A 14,175-nucleotide genomic window follows, 5' to 3' on the forward strand; every position below is an offset into this window, starting at 1 on the left:
CGAAATACATGGCCGGCGATGTATTTTGGCGGCGCCGCAAACAGTTGGCCAGACCTGTATTTTCAAAAAAAGATGGCCGGCCATCTTTTGTTTCGACAATATGGTTCCGGTCAGCCAAATGCCTTGGATTTGGCCGGGGTTTGAGATGGCTGGCTTCGTTTTTTAGCGATAATGGAGTTATGTCGGCCATCTCAAACCCCGGCCAAATCCAAGGCATTTGGCCATGGGAGGAGCCAGCATTTTTAGTGCACTGGCCCCCCTGACATGCCAGGACACCAACCAGCCACCCTAGGGGTCACTGCGGTGGACTTCAGAAAAGCTCCCTCGTGCATAGCTCCCTTACTTTGGGAGCTGAGCCCCCCAACCCCCCCAAACCCACTACCCACAAATGTACTGCACCCACTAAAATTGCTCCAGGGACCTGCATACAGCCTTTAGGACTTATTGCTGCTGTATAACTTTGGCACACCAGTTCACACCTGAAGACTAATCTCTCTGAAAAAGTCCTTTCTTGAAATAACCACATTTACTCACAGTTAACTGCAGATCAGAGGTTGTGCCCCACTGGCAAAGAGTCCCCTGGTACTAAGATTAGCAGTAGGTCAGAGCTGGCACAATGGTGTACAATGCCCTCTTTCAGCACCATTCATAGTAACATAGTAGATGACGGCAGAAAAAGACCTGCATGGTCCATCCAGTCTGCCCAACAAGATAAACTCATATGTGTATACCTTACCTTGATTTGTACCTGCCTTTTTCAGGGCACAGACTGTACAAGTCTGCCCAGCAGTATTTCCCGCCTCCCAACCACCAGTCCTGCCTCCCATCACCGGCTCTGGCACAGACTGTATAAGTCTGCCCTCCACTATCCTCGCCTCCCAACCACCAACCTCTCTTCCCCCACCTGCTCCGCCACCCAATTTTGGCTAAGCTTCTGAGGATCTATTCAAGGTAAGAACTACGTTCTCTAACATGGGTAACACAGGAAAGGGAACTAAAACTGGCTTACAAAAATGGCCACTACCCATGGACTACAACAGGAAACAAAACAGGGCACACTCTGACCCAGTTAGCAGGGGGGAAAAGCACCATGGAAGTAGAGCCCAGTATCCTACACCCAACACAATGCATTGGTAATGTGACACTGCAGGGCACCTAACAGAAAAGGTGTCACACTCACCCGAGTGCCACATCGCAACCAGGGAAAGGCTGTCGGAGAATACAACACATTCTGCTGTCATGGAGGTGGGTATGGCATTTGAGGCTGGCATACAGGCTGGCAAAAAAGGTTTTTGGTTTTATTTTTTTAGTTTGGAAGGGGGTTGGTGACCACTGGGGGAGTATGGGGAGGTCATCCCCCATTCCCTCCAGTGGTCATCTGGTCAGTTGGGGCACCTTTTTGAGGCTTGGTCGTGAAAATAAAAAGACCAAGTAAAGCCGGCGAAATACTGCTTAACGCCGCTTTTTTTTTTCCATTATCGGCGAAAGCCGGCCATCTGGTAGCCACGCCCATGCCCCGCCTTCGCTAATCTACCGACATGCCCCCTTGAACTTTCGCCAGCGATGCTGTCAAAAAAGCAGTTTTCCATTATACCGATTTCGCCACTTTTCCGAAATCGCCGGCCATCTCCCGATTTATGTTGGGAAATGGCCAGCGATCACTTTTGAAAATAAGCTGGCTGGCCTACAGAATTCAGCAGGGCTGAAGTCAATATATACTGCACAGGAGGGAAGATGAGAAACAGAAAACAAGGTGGGTTCACTCCTGTTTCAGTGCTTTCTGAGCCACAGTGATTTAATTGGGGAGAGAGGAGCACCGGTCTTGCAATCCAGAGGTTGCCGGTTCAAATCCCACTGCTGCTCCTTGTGATCTTGGGCAAGTCACTTAACCCTCCATTGCCTCAGATACGAACTTAGATTGTGAGCCCTCCTGGGACAGAGAAATATCCAGAGTACCTGAATGTAACTCACCTTGAGCTACTACTGAAAAAGGTGTGAGCAAAATCTAAATACATAAATAAAAGGGCTGCTGATGGCATCACTGATTCCCAGAACTACACAGGAAGCTGGATCAGAGACATCATTATGTTTGGCCGCCCTGGGAAACAATACAGGAAGAAAGGACCTGGGGGGTGGGTTCCCATGTTTAAAGTGATTGGGTGCAGTTTTACTTCATTAGCAGATGGCTTTGTGTCTTTCAAGGTAGGTCCAATGATCACTAGGAATCATAGGGCAAATCTTGAAAGACACAACAGGTTGCAACATAGGTGGAAGAACTCACTCCAATCTTCAAGGGGTTTGGGGGTGGGGTGACCAGGGACAGAGGGAGAGAGCCGCTCTTGAGAGGTACACCATGTTACAGTTTATAGTCTGACCAATCTCGCAGCTAGAATCCTAAGAAAAAAAAAAGCCACAACCCATCTGGAACCTAGGATATGTGTGTTTACCCTGACCATGGGAAGTCAGGTGTTACTGTTGCATAACGGCCAGCATCCTCTCCCTCAAGATATGAAACGTCACTAAGAAGCAGAAACAAAAACAGCAGCAACTGGAGACGGTCAGGGGGATAATGATGTTACTGGAGCCACACACTGGTTATAAATTTTATTGTTGACCTGACATGGCCGTGTTTCGCAAGTGCCTGCATTGTGGTCCTAGCATTAAAATAACATTATCTAAATAAATTGGTGCAAAGAGCTTCATACATTTAAATATAAAAATACATATAAAAACATTATAATTCAATCATAAGCAATACTTTAAAAATAAAAAAAAGCATACTTCATATAAAAAGACATACTGAATAAACTAAATACATACATAATCTCAATAAGAAAAGAGTTCTAAACCAAGTACAATGCATATTATACTATCAATTATATAAAGATGTATATTATGGTACAGCTGACCTTGTTTTTCAATGTGAGTAGACACAATGTGTTTACAAACCTTAGCTTCTCATTTAGAAAGTAATCCTTTCCTTTGCTCACAAGGGACCTGAGTTTGGCAAACTTGTCCTAAGGGTTAGATTCTGTGAAATCTTATGAAAAGAGTTTCATACACAGGGGCCCAGTAAGAACTGGTGAGAAGCTATGCACAAGGAAACCCAACATCTGAGCATCTACCCCAGTGGTCTCCAGCCTTTGTTCATGTAAAGGGCTGCAAAGTCGTCACGAGAAAGCTCCGGGGGCTGTCAAAAGATTTTAGGCTTACACATTTCATTTTCAATACTAATTTTATTTCTTTCGTTAAAATATTTATTACCTGACAATCCAAAAGTACTTGGTGGAGAACAAACCCAACATACATACTACAATATAATCCCCCCAAATAAAAATACATTAGGCCACAACACAACACAGAACTTACATAAAATATACTCACTTAACAACAAATGTAATGCTCCATCTTAGAGATATCCCTACTTAAAGTAGTATACTGATGTTATATTGTTTTACTCATTCTGGGGTCCTTTTACTAAGCCTCGCTACACAGACTCCAATCATACTTGAGACAGCGGGAGAGGGGGGGGGGGGGGGTTGGATGTTTATTTGTGTGGATGGAGCTGGATGGGAGGTGTGAGCAAGGGTGCTGGACGTAGAGGTTGTATGGAAAGTTGATTGTTTTAAAATTATTTCCATGTAAGTTCATTGACTGTCCCCCTGGTCTATGTACTGTACTTGCTCATCATCACTGGCTCCCAGTTCCTTTCTATGTACAATTTAAAATTCTTACTTTAGCTCTATTCTGGCACCCCCTCCTATCTCAGCTCTCTCTCCTCTCAGCTCTTTTCCCCCCTATATCCCTTCCCATGTTCTTCGCTCTTCTCTTGCTTCTTGTCTCTCCGTCCGTTCAGTTAATCTTTCCCGTTTAGAATCCACTCGTTCTGCCCTTTTCTACAGTTCCCTCCCTTTGGAATGCCCTTCCCTATGACCTTTGCTCGGAAGAGTCCTCCTTTTATTTTAAATCTTTGCTGAAGGCCCATCTGTTTAGATCAGCATTCCCCTCTTTCACTTAATTGGGGGGTCCTGGTGCTGAGCTGCAGTCTGCATAATAACTTAAAAAAATCTTTTTACCTTTATTCTTTCACAAATATTTTATAGTTCCTTTCTGTTTTTTATTGGTTTATTGTACAGTGCTCTGACGTTTGTGAAGGGCAGTAAATCAAGTTTTTATAAACTAAACTTGCACGATCCAATTTCGGTAGATCATCCAGAAGAAAAGGCTCTAATTTGATGCAAAAATCATAATTTATGAAAAACAGAAGATACAACATGATTAACCTGAGAGCTTCCTTCCATAGTAGAGTATATCCAAACCCCTAGACTATTCCTTGGAGGGCTATGGTATTACCCTCTAAGCTAGATGTAATTGTAGGTAAATGATTTGATTTCTCTTCCACCTACAGTAAACAGGAAAGATAATCTGAACATTGTTTGCATAGATATATGACAATGACAGACCGAGAGAACTAAAGAAAACATTATGCAAAATAGTGAGAGATGCCAGGATAAAAAGTGGAATAAACAACAAGAGATGCTAGAAAGAGAGGTGAATACATTTGTCATCTAGCCTTGTTAATGATTTGTAAAGTGATGTGGTTTGTCATATAAGTTCAGGAGCATCTCCTCTGTGATCCTACATTGACTTAATATAAATTATTTAAAAACTAGGAAAAAATGCCCGTTTCTGAGCGGAATGAAACGGGCGCTAGCAAGGGGCCCCCTCCCTCCGTCCCTTGAAGCTACTTGCCTTGTTCGCTGTGGGCCGTTTCGGCCCTCGAGTGTCAATAGCTCCGCCCTCGACGTCATGACGTTTTGACGCGAGGGCGGTGCAGACACTCCAGGGCACACCAGATATCTCGGGCGCCTCAACTTCCGTGGAGGCTTCAGAACGTTGGGGTTGCCTTTTATATATATAGATATAAAAATTTGTCCCGGCTTCTGTTCACCTAACTAAACCGATATTTACCTGGAAAAGGGAATAATTTTTCCACGGATTTTCTCCCATTTTTTCTTGCTATAATTACTGATAAATGTCAAGGAAAAAAAAATCAAAACTGAAAATGAAGGGCCCGAATTACTGATTAATTCACTTTCACATCGGACCTGCAGTACATTATAAGAGAAGTAATTTGGACAGATGGTTTCTCGGGTTGTATGCTAACTTACACACGCTTGGATATGTGCAGATGCAACACAATTCGCTCAAGGGCCCTTTTAATAAGGCGTGGGAGGGCTACCGTGTGGGTGGTGTGCGCCAAATCGTCACTTCCACCGGGCTAGCACATGCACCCGGCGGTAATTCTGAGTTTGGCACATGCCAAATCCCACGGAAGAAAATTATTTTCTATTTTCTACTGCGGGGGGGGGGGGGGGGGGGGGGGGGGGGGAGAGATTCCCGGCAGTAATCAGCAGTTGGCGCTCGACCTGTATGGTTACCGCGCAGGTAGGGCGTGAGCTCTTACCGCTAAGTCAATGGGTGAAGGTAAGGGCTCAGGCCGTAAATAGTCATGCAGCACTAGCTTTAATTTCAGCGCACATGCCCATTTCCCGGCCCATTAAAAAAAAACCCTTTTCCCGCAGCTGTAGTAAAAAATGGCCCAGTGTGCGCAGGTTACTTTTTACTGCGGCTTAGTGAAAGGACCCAATTTGGTTAGGGGCCCTTTTACCACAGCAGTAAAATGGGCCACATTTCCTGTTTTTTTTTTTTTTTTTTTAATTTTAATGGTCACATGTTAATTTTTCCATTAGCACATAAGCCCTTACCACCAACTATTTTGTAAGTGGTAAGGGCTCACCTCTTATCAAGCGCTAACCAGTTAGTGTGCGGCAACGCAGCTGAACTGTTTAGTGGAAACAACAAAACAAAGCGGAAGAAATCCAGAAAGACCAGACTGAAACCACAGATGGTAAGAGCACTAAAAGAGTTTTATTTGGACCCTACACAGTCCGTGTTTCGGCCGAAAAGGCCTTCTTCAGGGGTCTTCAGATTTGATGTATACAGATATTCCAGCCAAAGTTCTCACAGAATGAGACAAACTGAACGCTGGTGCTGTCCAAACGGAGCATAGACAGGCTTTAGTGTCTATGCTCTGTTTGGACAGCACCAGAGTTCAGTTTGTCTCATTCTGTGTGGAGGAGTGGCCTAGTGGTTAGGGTGGTGGACTTTGGTCCTGAGGAACTGAGTTCGATTCCCACTTCAGACACAGGCAGCTCCTTGTGACTCTAGGGCAAGTCACTTAACCCTACATTGCCCGCCGCATTGAGCCTGCCATGAGTGGGAAAGCGCGGGGTACAAATGTAATATAAAATAAAATCACCACTAGCTGAAAAAGAAAGCTCCAATCTCATAGCATTTAAAAAAAATTCAGCTGATCAGGGTACAAATGTAACAACAACTTTGGATGGAATATCTGTATACTTCAAATTTGAAGACCCCTGAAGAAGGCCTTTTCGGCCGAAACACGGACTGTATAGGGTCCAAATAAAAATCTTTTGGTGCTCTTACCATCTGTGGTTTCAGTCTGGTCTTTCTGGATTTCTTCTGCTTTGTTTTGTTGTTTTCTTGTGTTTTTTTGCAGGAGATTTGGACTCTTGTTGTTGTTCTTGAACTGATTCGTGGAGTCACACCTACTCCCCTCTCCATAAAAATACTGACTAGTTTATAGGGTGAGTTTGTGTGCATACACATTCAAAAATGACTGCAGGAGGTCTCAGCATGCCCCGCAATATGCCATTTAAAGCTGAAGTCAGCATGTATTAATGCTTATCGCAGCATGATAAACCTTTCACAAACAGTGAACAACAAAACAGGAGATAATCATTTTATACCGTTATTAAACAGAATAGCCAAGGGCCATCCTATTTATCAAGAGCACATTTAGCTTATTTTTTTTTTTTTTTTGGGGGGGGGGAGCCCAAGAATTTAAAATGCATTTATTGTACCCAAAACATTTTTGTTTTATAAATTACACTGGGAATAGAAAGTGATCACTAAGAATAGGAGATCAATATCAAGTTACATTACAAAACTGAATATATGTAATAGGATAGAGTATGTAGAACTATCAGAAACCATACATACAGTCAACAGTTACACAGGTCACTATTCACTCTGAGCACTGCCTTCTAACTGAAAGGATTGTCAGTAACAATGCAGCATTGTTACTCAATGGGGGGGGGGGGGGGGGAGAAACTGCAGCAAATAGAGATGTGGAAGGGCATAATCGGAGTGCCCAAGTCTTCCTGAGGACATCCCGGCGAAGGGGCGGGGAAACCCGTATTGATAATACAGTCGGGGACGCCCGAACCTCAACATGATGATCGTCCTTAGAGATGTTCGTCCCCGATTTTCGGCAATAATGGAAACCGAGGACGCCTATCTCAGAAACGATCAAATCCAAGCCATTTGGTCATGGGAGGAGCCAGCATTCATAGTGCACTGGTACCCCTCACATGCCAGGACACCAAGCGGGCACCCTAGGGAGGCACTGCAGTGGACTTCACAAATTGCTCCCAGATGCATAGTTCCCTTACATTGGGTGCTGAGCCCCCCCCCCCCCCCAAACCCACTACTCACAACTGTACAACACTACCATAGCCCTAAGGGGTGAAGGGGGGCACCTATAAAGTGGGTACAGTGGGTTTCTGGTGGGTTTTGAAGGGCTCCCATTTTCCACCACAAGTGTAACAGGTAGGGGGGATGGGCCTGGGTCCACATGCCTGAAGTGCACTGCACCCACTAAAATTGCTCCAGGGGCCTGCATACTGCTGCGATGAACCTGAGTATGACATTTGAGGCTGGCAAAAAATATTTTTTAAGTTTTTTTTTTTTAGGGTGGGAGGGGGTTAGTAACCATTGGGGAAGTAAGGGGAGGTCATCCCCGATTCCCTCTGGTGGTCATCTGGTCAGTTCAGGCACCTTTTTGAGGTTTGGTGGCAAGAAAAAATGGACCAAGTAAAGTCGGCCAAGTGCTCGTCAGGGACGCCCTTCTTTTTTCCATTATCGGCTGAGGACGCCCATGTGTTAAGCACACCCCAGTCCCGCCTCCGACATGCCCCCGTGAACTTTGGTCGTCCCTGCGACGGAAAGCAGTAGGGACATCCAAAATCGGCTTTCCATTATGCCGATTTGGGCGACCCTGGGAGAAGGACGCCCATCTTGCGATTTGTGTCGAAAGATGGGCGCCCTTCTCTTTCGAAAATAAGCCTGATAGTGATCTGCACAGGGAACGAATCAAGATAAACACAGGAGTTTTTTCTAATGCGATTCAGATTTGCTCGTCCTCCTCTTCTTCCCCATAATGTAAATCAGCGTTCTTCATTGCAAGGCCTAGGGGCCAGTGGCAGCGACACCCATTAACCCTAAGGGTGAACTCCGATTCTCTCTCCAGTACACAATCTCCTTCCACTTTTTCCTCAGACTTGCTGCTGGCATCCCTACTTCTATTAGCTATTAATAATATCTGTACCCTGCAACTTGGTCAGTTTGAGCTGTGCTGTCCAAAATCCCACTTTGTTCTTACAAGGCTGAGAGAGAACCATGCAGTTCAAACTTACTGAGAGTTTATGTGGTACTGGAGGATAAAAAAGAGTAACTGTTCCAAAGACGGCATCAGAAACAAGCCTCCAGTGAAAGTACAGGGAGAGATTAAATACTGGAGGGAGAGGGGGAGCTCATCCTGAAGGGGATAAGGATGGAGACAGGATGGTGGAAGCCGACAGGGTGTCTGCCACCTTGCCCCAGTGATGGTCTTGGCTCTCGCACTGAACATTTTTTTTTTCCACATACCAGCCACTGCTTGAAAAATGGCTGAGATCTCTGATGTAAGTAATACAGAGGCATACCAATTTGTTCTTTTTTTTTTTATTTGGCCTACTGAATACTACTGCCTCACAAAGGCAAATGTGCTGATATGCAAGTAATAAACACCTTTAATATTTCTGTACATTTCAGTGACCTTTCAATGCTCTGAACCAGTCAGCGGAACCTTTCTACCATTATTTCCTTGAACAAAGGATTTCATCTTTATTAAACAATATATTCCAGAATGTTCACCTTTTCTAGTCAATTCTAGAATGTTTAGCTGTCAACCTGCAAACGGTTATAGGCATAGTGTTTTTCTTCCGGGGGAAAAGGCTTTTCAGTCCTGAGCTGGAACGTTCTTGAGGTGTGGCATGTTCCACAGCTTGTGTCAGACATTGTAATCGTGACATTTTTCTAGCGGCCGTCGTATTCGTACCTGCAATGTTGCAAATGCTCCCACCGTCACATGGAAGAATAGTTGCCATAGGTTGCGCAGTTCATACAGGTACATGTTGCATAAGCAGATTAAACCAAAAGTCAGAAAGGATTTGACATTCCGCCAGCCAGTCCAGTAAGCAAACAGATAACACTGGCCAAAAAAAAACAAAGGTTTTAAAACAATCACTTGACTGAATGTTAGTTCATCATTCATATCATTTGTGGAATCGCAAAAGAAGGAAACAGAATAAAATCAGACTCACTGCTGTGTGTCAATAAAGAAAAAACAGTGCCTGAAGCATTATATGTGAATTTTACAATGCAAGGGCTGAGTGGATTCAATCTTTAGCATATCAATAGAAATCAAACAAAATAAAACATGGAAAAGAAAATAAGATGATACCTTTTTTATTGGACATAACTTAATACATTTCTTGATTAGCTTTCGAAGGTTGCCCTTCTTCCTCAGATCGGAAATAAGCAAATGTGCTAGCTGACAGTGTATATAAGTGAAAACATTCAAGCATTACTATGACAGTCTGACAGGGTGGGAGGAGGGGGGTGGGTAGGAGGTATGCATGGGGACATCAAAGCATATCATTGATATTCTAACAGGATGGGTGTGGATAGGTGAGGGGTGGGGTGATCAACAGAGAAATACAGCTTTATGGTTTATAATGGGCTAGGAACCCCAGATCCTATTAAGTCCTTTCTCCTACCCACCCCTATCCTCCCACCCTGTCAGACTGTCATAGCTTGAATGTTTTCACTTATATACACTGTCAGCTAGCACATTTGCTTATTTCCGATCTGACGAAGAAGGGCAACCTTCGAAAGCTAATCAAGAAATGTATTAAGTTATGTCCAATAAAAAAGGTATCATCTTATTTTCTTTTCCATGTTTTATTTTGTTTGATTTCTATTGATAACCTTAAGAGTGGACTAACACGGCTACCACACTCCTCTACTTAATCTTTAGCATAGAAAGCAAAGTTATTTAGTTGTAGCAGGTGTTCTCAAAGGACAGCAGGACAAATATTCTCACATATCAGTGATGTCACCTGACAGACCCTGGCATAGACACAAACCAACAGTTTCTTAAAGCCTGCACATCTACAAGTGCCTTCCTACCCAATACGAGCATGTGGGACTAGCAGTGTAGTAAAACAGCTGAAGGAATATAACTCTTTGGAGAGGTGGGAAGGTATATGAGAATATATGTCCTGCTGTCTTTGGAGAACACCTGCTACAGGTGAGTACCTTTGCTTTCTCCGAGGACAAGCAGGCCATTATCTTCTCACATATGGAAATTCCTAGCTACCAAGTTCATCGAAAATAATCACAAAAAGACAACAGGGGCTTGCAATTAACCAATAACTTTTCTACAATTCTGCTGTGTGCGTGCACCTGGAACAACATAAAATTGGACCTTAGGAGGGTGGAGTTGGATTTTAGACTCCAAACAAATTCTGCAGAATGGTCTGACAAAAACCGGACAGTCACACTGAGAATCTCATCCAAGGCAGTAATGAGATGTGAATGTGCAGGCTGAAGTCCACGTTGCAACCTTGGAAATCCCCTGAATGGAGGCTGACCTCAAGTGTGCCACCAATGTAGTCATGGCTCTGATATTGTGAGTCATGACATGACCCTCTAGTGTTGGCCCAGCCAGGGCATAAGTAAAGGAGATACAATCTTCCAGCCAACTGAATAAAGTGTGTTCATCAATGGCTGCCCCCATCCTGTTTGGGTCAAAAGAAACAAAAGCTAGGTGGACTATCTATGGGCATTAGTCTGGTCCAGATAGAAGGCTAAGGCTCGCTTGCAGTTCAAGGTGTGAAGTGCACTTTTGCATAGGGTTCAAGAAAAAGATATTGGTAGAACAATTGACTGGTAAAGGTGGAAGTCCGACACCACCTTCGAAAGGAACTTAGAATGGATGTGGAAAACCATTCTACTATGATGAAACTTTACATAGGATCAGCTACTTAGGCCTGAAGCTCACTAACTCTGTGTGCTGAAGTGATCGCCACCAGAAACAGAACTTCAGATGGCAGGTATCTAGAGGCCCAAAAGAAGCTTTCATCAGCTGGGTGAGGATGACACTAAGGTTCCATGACACTGTGGGAGGTTTGATGGGAGGGAGGGCTGGGTCAATAGCAAACCGCTCATAAGTTGAACTAAAGGATGTACAGAGATGGGCTTACCTTCCACACGGTGATGGTAAGCCTTACAGAGTTGGTCTTGAGGCTAGACTCAGAAAAATTTAGAAGGTATTCAAGCAGTTTTTGTGTAGGGGAAGAGAGGGATCTAAGGCTTTGCCCTCACACCAGACAGCAGGATTCAGGAGGCACCTTCATGCAGTTGGAGAAATACAAACTCTATGCTCTCAACATCCAAGCTGTGAGGGCTAGGGATTGGAGACTGGGATGCAAGAGAGACTCCTCATTCTGAGTGATGATGGTTAGAAAGCACTCCAGCCTCCATGTCTTTTGATGATAACTCCAGAAGTAGAGGGATCCAGATCTGCCTTGGCCAGTAAGGGGCAATGAGTATGATTTCTCTGATTCTGCTTGAATTTCAGTAAAAATTTCCCCACAAGAGGTATTGGAGGACATGCACAAAGTAGACCCTCTTCCCAATGAAGGAGCAAGGCATCTGACTAGTCTACCATGTGATCTCAGTCTGGAGTAGAAGTGAGGAACTTTGTTGTTAAGATGAGTGGCATAAAGATCTACCACGGAGGTGCCCCACTCTTAGAACATCTGACGGGCTACACCCATATTCAGACACCACTTATGCAGTTGCATTACTCTGCTCAGTCTGTCCACCAGGCTATTGTCTTTGGCAGCCAAATACTTGGCTCTGAGCACCATTCCACAGCTGGAGGCTCAATGCCACATCCTGACTGCCTCCTGACACAAGAGGTACAAGCCTGTGCCTTCCTGCTTGTTGACATAGTATATCTCAACCTGGTTGTCTGTCTGGATGAGAATACATTTGTGCAGCAGCCAATCCCTGAAAGCCCTCAGTATGTTTCAAATTGCTCTCAACTCTAGGAGACTGATGTGAAGCTGAGTTTCCTAAGTGTACCAATGACCCTGGTTGTGAAACCCATCCTTGTGAGCTCTAGGTCTGTCAAAGTCTTGTGGGGAGGGGAAATTTGGAATGGAAGTCCCAAGATCAGAGTGGATTGAAATGTCCACTACAAGAACAACTTTCAGAATGGGAATGACAGAGATGATGTCCACTAGGTTCTCTGAGGTTTGAGACAACTGGGAAGCTAGGATCCATTAAGCTTTCTCAAACGGTGATATGCCTTGGGTACAACATGCACCATGGAGGCCATGTGGTCCACAACCTCAACATCTACCAAAAGGGTGATTGCTATCAATGCTTCTGCCCTGAAATCTGGAAGGAAGGTCTGTGCTTGAAGCACATCTAGCAGGGTTCCAATAAATTCTAATTGCTCAACTGCAGAACGTGGGACTTTGGGAAGTTTATAATGAGCCCTAGAAGCAACACCCAAATGGTTCTCTGCATTGATTTCTAAATTCCATCTCTGGATGTGTTCTTGATCAGTGAACCAGCACGAAAATACACGTACTCCTAGTCTGCACAAACACACTGCGACTAAAGTGAGGTATTTTGTAAAGACTCAACAAGCAAATGGCATGGACATATCTGTATATGAGTGTAGGCATCCTTTAACTCCAGAGAACACAGCCAATTATTTGCCTAAATCATGGGGAGCAGGGTGCCCAGAAAAAACATCTTGAACTTTTCTTTGACCAAATATTTGTTCAGGGCTCTCAGGTGTAGGATTGAACGAAATCCCCCCATCTTTTTGGGCACAAGAAGTACATGAAATAGAATCCCTTCCTCTCTTCTCCTGGTGATACAGGCTTCACAGCATGGGCCTGTAGAGAGGATGAGAGCTCCCCTGTAAGCACAGTCTGGTGCTGAGTGCTGAACTGTGACACTCGTGGTGGGCAATTTGCTGGTAGTTGACAACAGTTTAGAGCATTACCCCCCCCCCTCAATTGGTTAGAGGTTACAAGGGGCCATCTTGCATGGAAAGAATTTTGCCTCCCCCCTACCAGAAGGCCGTCCAAGACAGGTCACTTTTATCACAGTTTTGCTCTCCTGGAGCCAGTCAAAAGCTCATCCCTTGCTTTGACTGAAAAGTTGGCTGGGCTTTTTGGGGCCTCTGCTGCCCAGATCTGGAGGGAGTCCCCTGAGACTGCTGGGAAGGGTGGACCGAAGAAGAATACCTATGCTTTTAAGAGTAGTAGGATCTCCTTTGGTTTCTGAGAGTAAACCTCTGAGAAGTGGAGGCCATAGAATGAAAGGACTGCTTCCAACAGTGGCCAATAGAGGTCACAAGTACCTGGCAGAAGCTCAATTAGCAGCAACATTCCATGCTACCAATCCAGGGGCAAGCAGTGGCTTCCCCCATGTCCATCTCAATAACAGACTATGGTCTTTTCTTCCAGGAACTTGTCCAAACCTTTTTTAAACCCAGATATGCTAACTACATCCTCTGCCAGCAAGTTCCAGAGCTTAACTATTCTTTGAGTGAAAAAATATTTCCTCCTATTTGCTTTAAAAGTATTTTCATGTAATTTCATTGAGTGTCAACTGGTCTTTGTACTTTTTGAAAGACTGAAAAATCAATTCACTTCTACTCGTTCTACACCACTCAGGATTTTATAGATCTCAATCTGTTCTTGATGAGGTCTGCAACCTCCTCCACTTCCCCCCTCCCCACAAAAGATTGTCACCTCAACAAGAGACATCTGCTAGCTTTTCTTGAACCATTGGTTCTAGGTCTGAGACACGTAGCTAGGTGAGCGTGTATGCCAATCCTAATGCTGAAATATTGGACGCCACATTCAAAGTATCGTAGGTTGACTGGGCCCAGTGTTT

At 44.4% G+C, this 14,175-nt stretch overlaps 1 protein-coding gene across 1 annotated transcript in view; it reads right to left on the bottom strand.

Annotated features, from left to right (window-relative positions):
- Positions 1–8,918: 8,918 nt before the first annotated feature.
- SEC22A (SEC22 homolog A, vesicle trafficking protein) overlaps positions 8,919–14,175 on the bottom strand; it is a 95,146-nt gene continuing 89,889 nt past the window's right edge. The window contains exon 7 of the mRNA XM_030209462.1: positions 8,919–9,397. Within this exon, the coding sequence (XP_030065322.1) occupies positions 9,197–9,397 (201 nt within the window). The 3' untranslated portion in view covers positions 8,919–9,196. The remainder of the gene's footprint in view (positions 9,398–14,175) is intronic.

This window comes from Microcaecilia unicolor, chromosome 7 (genome assembly GCF_901765095.1).
Source record: "Microcaecilia unicolor chromosome 7, aMicUni1.1, whole genome shotgun sequence".
In the NCBI taxonomy this organism is placed as follows: Eukaryota; Metazoa; Chordata; class Amphibia; order Gymnophiona; family Siphonopidae; genus Microcaecilia; species Microcaecilia unicolor.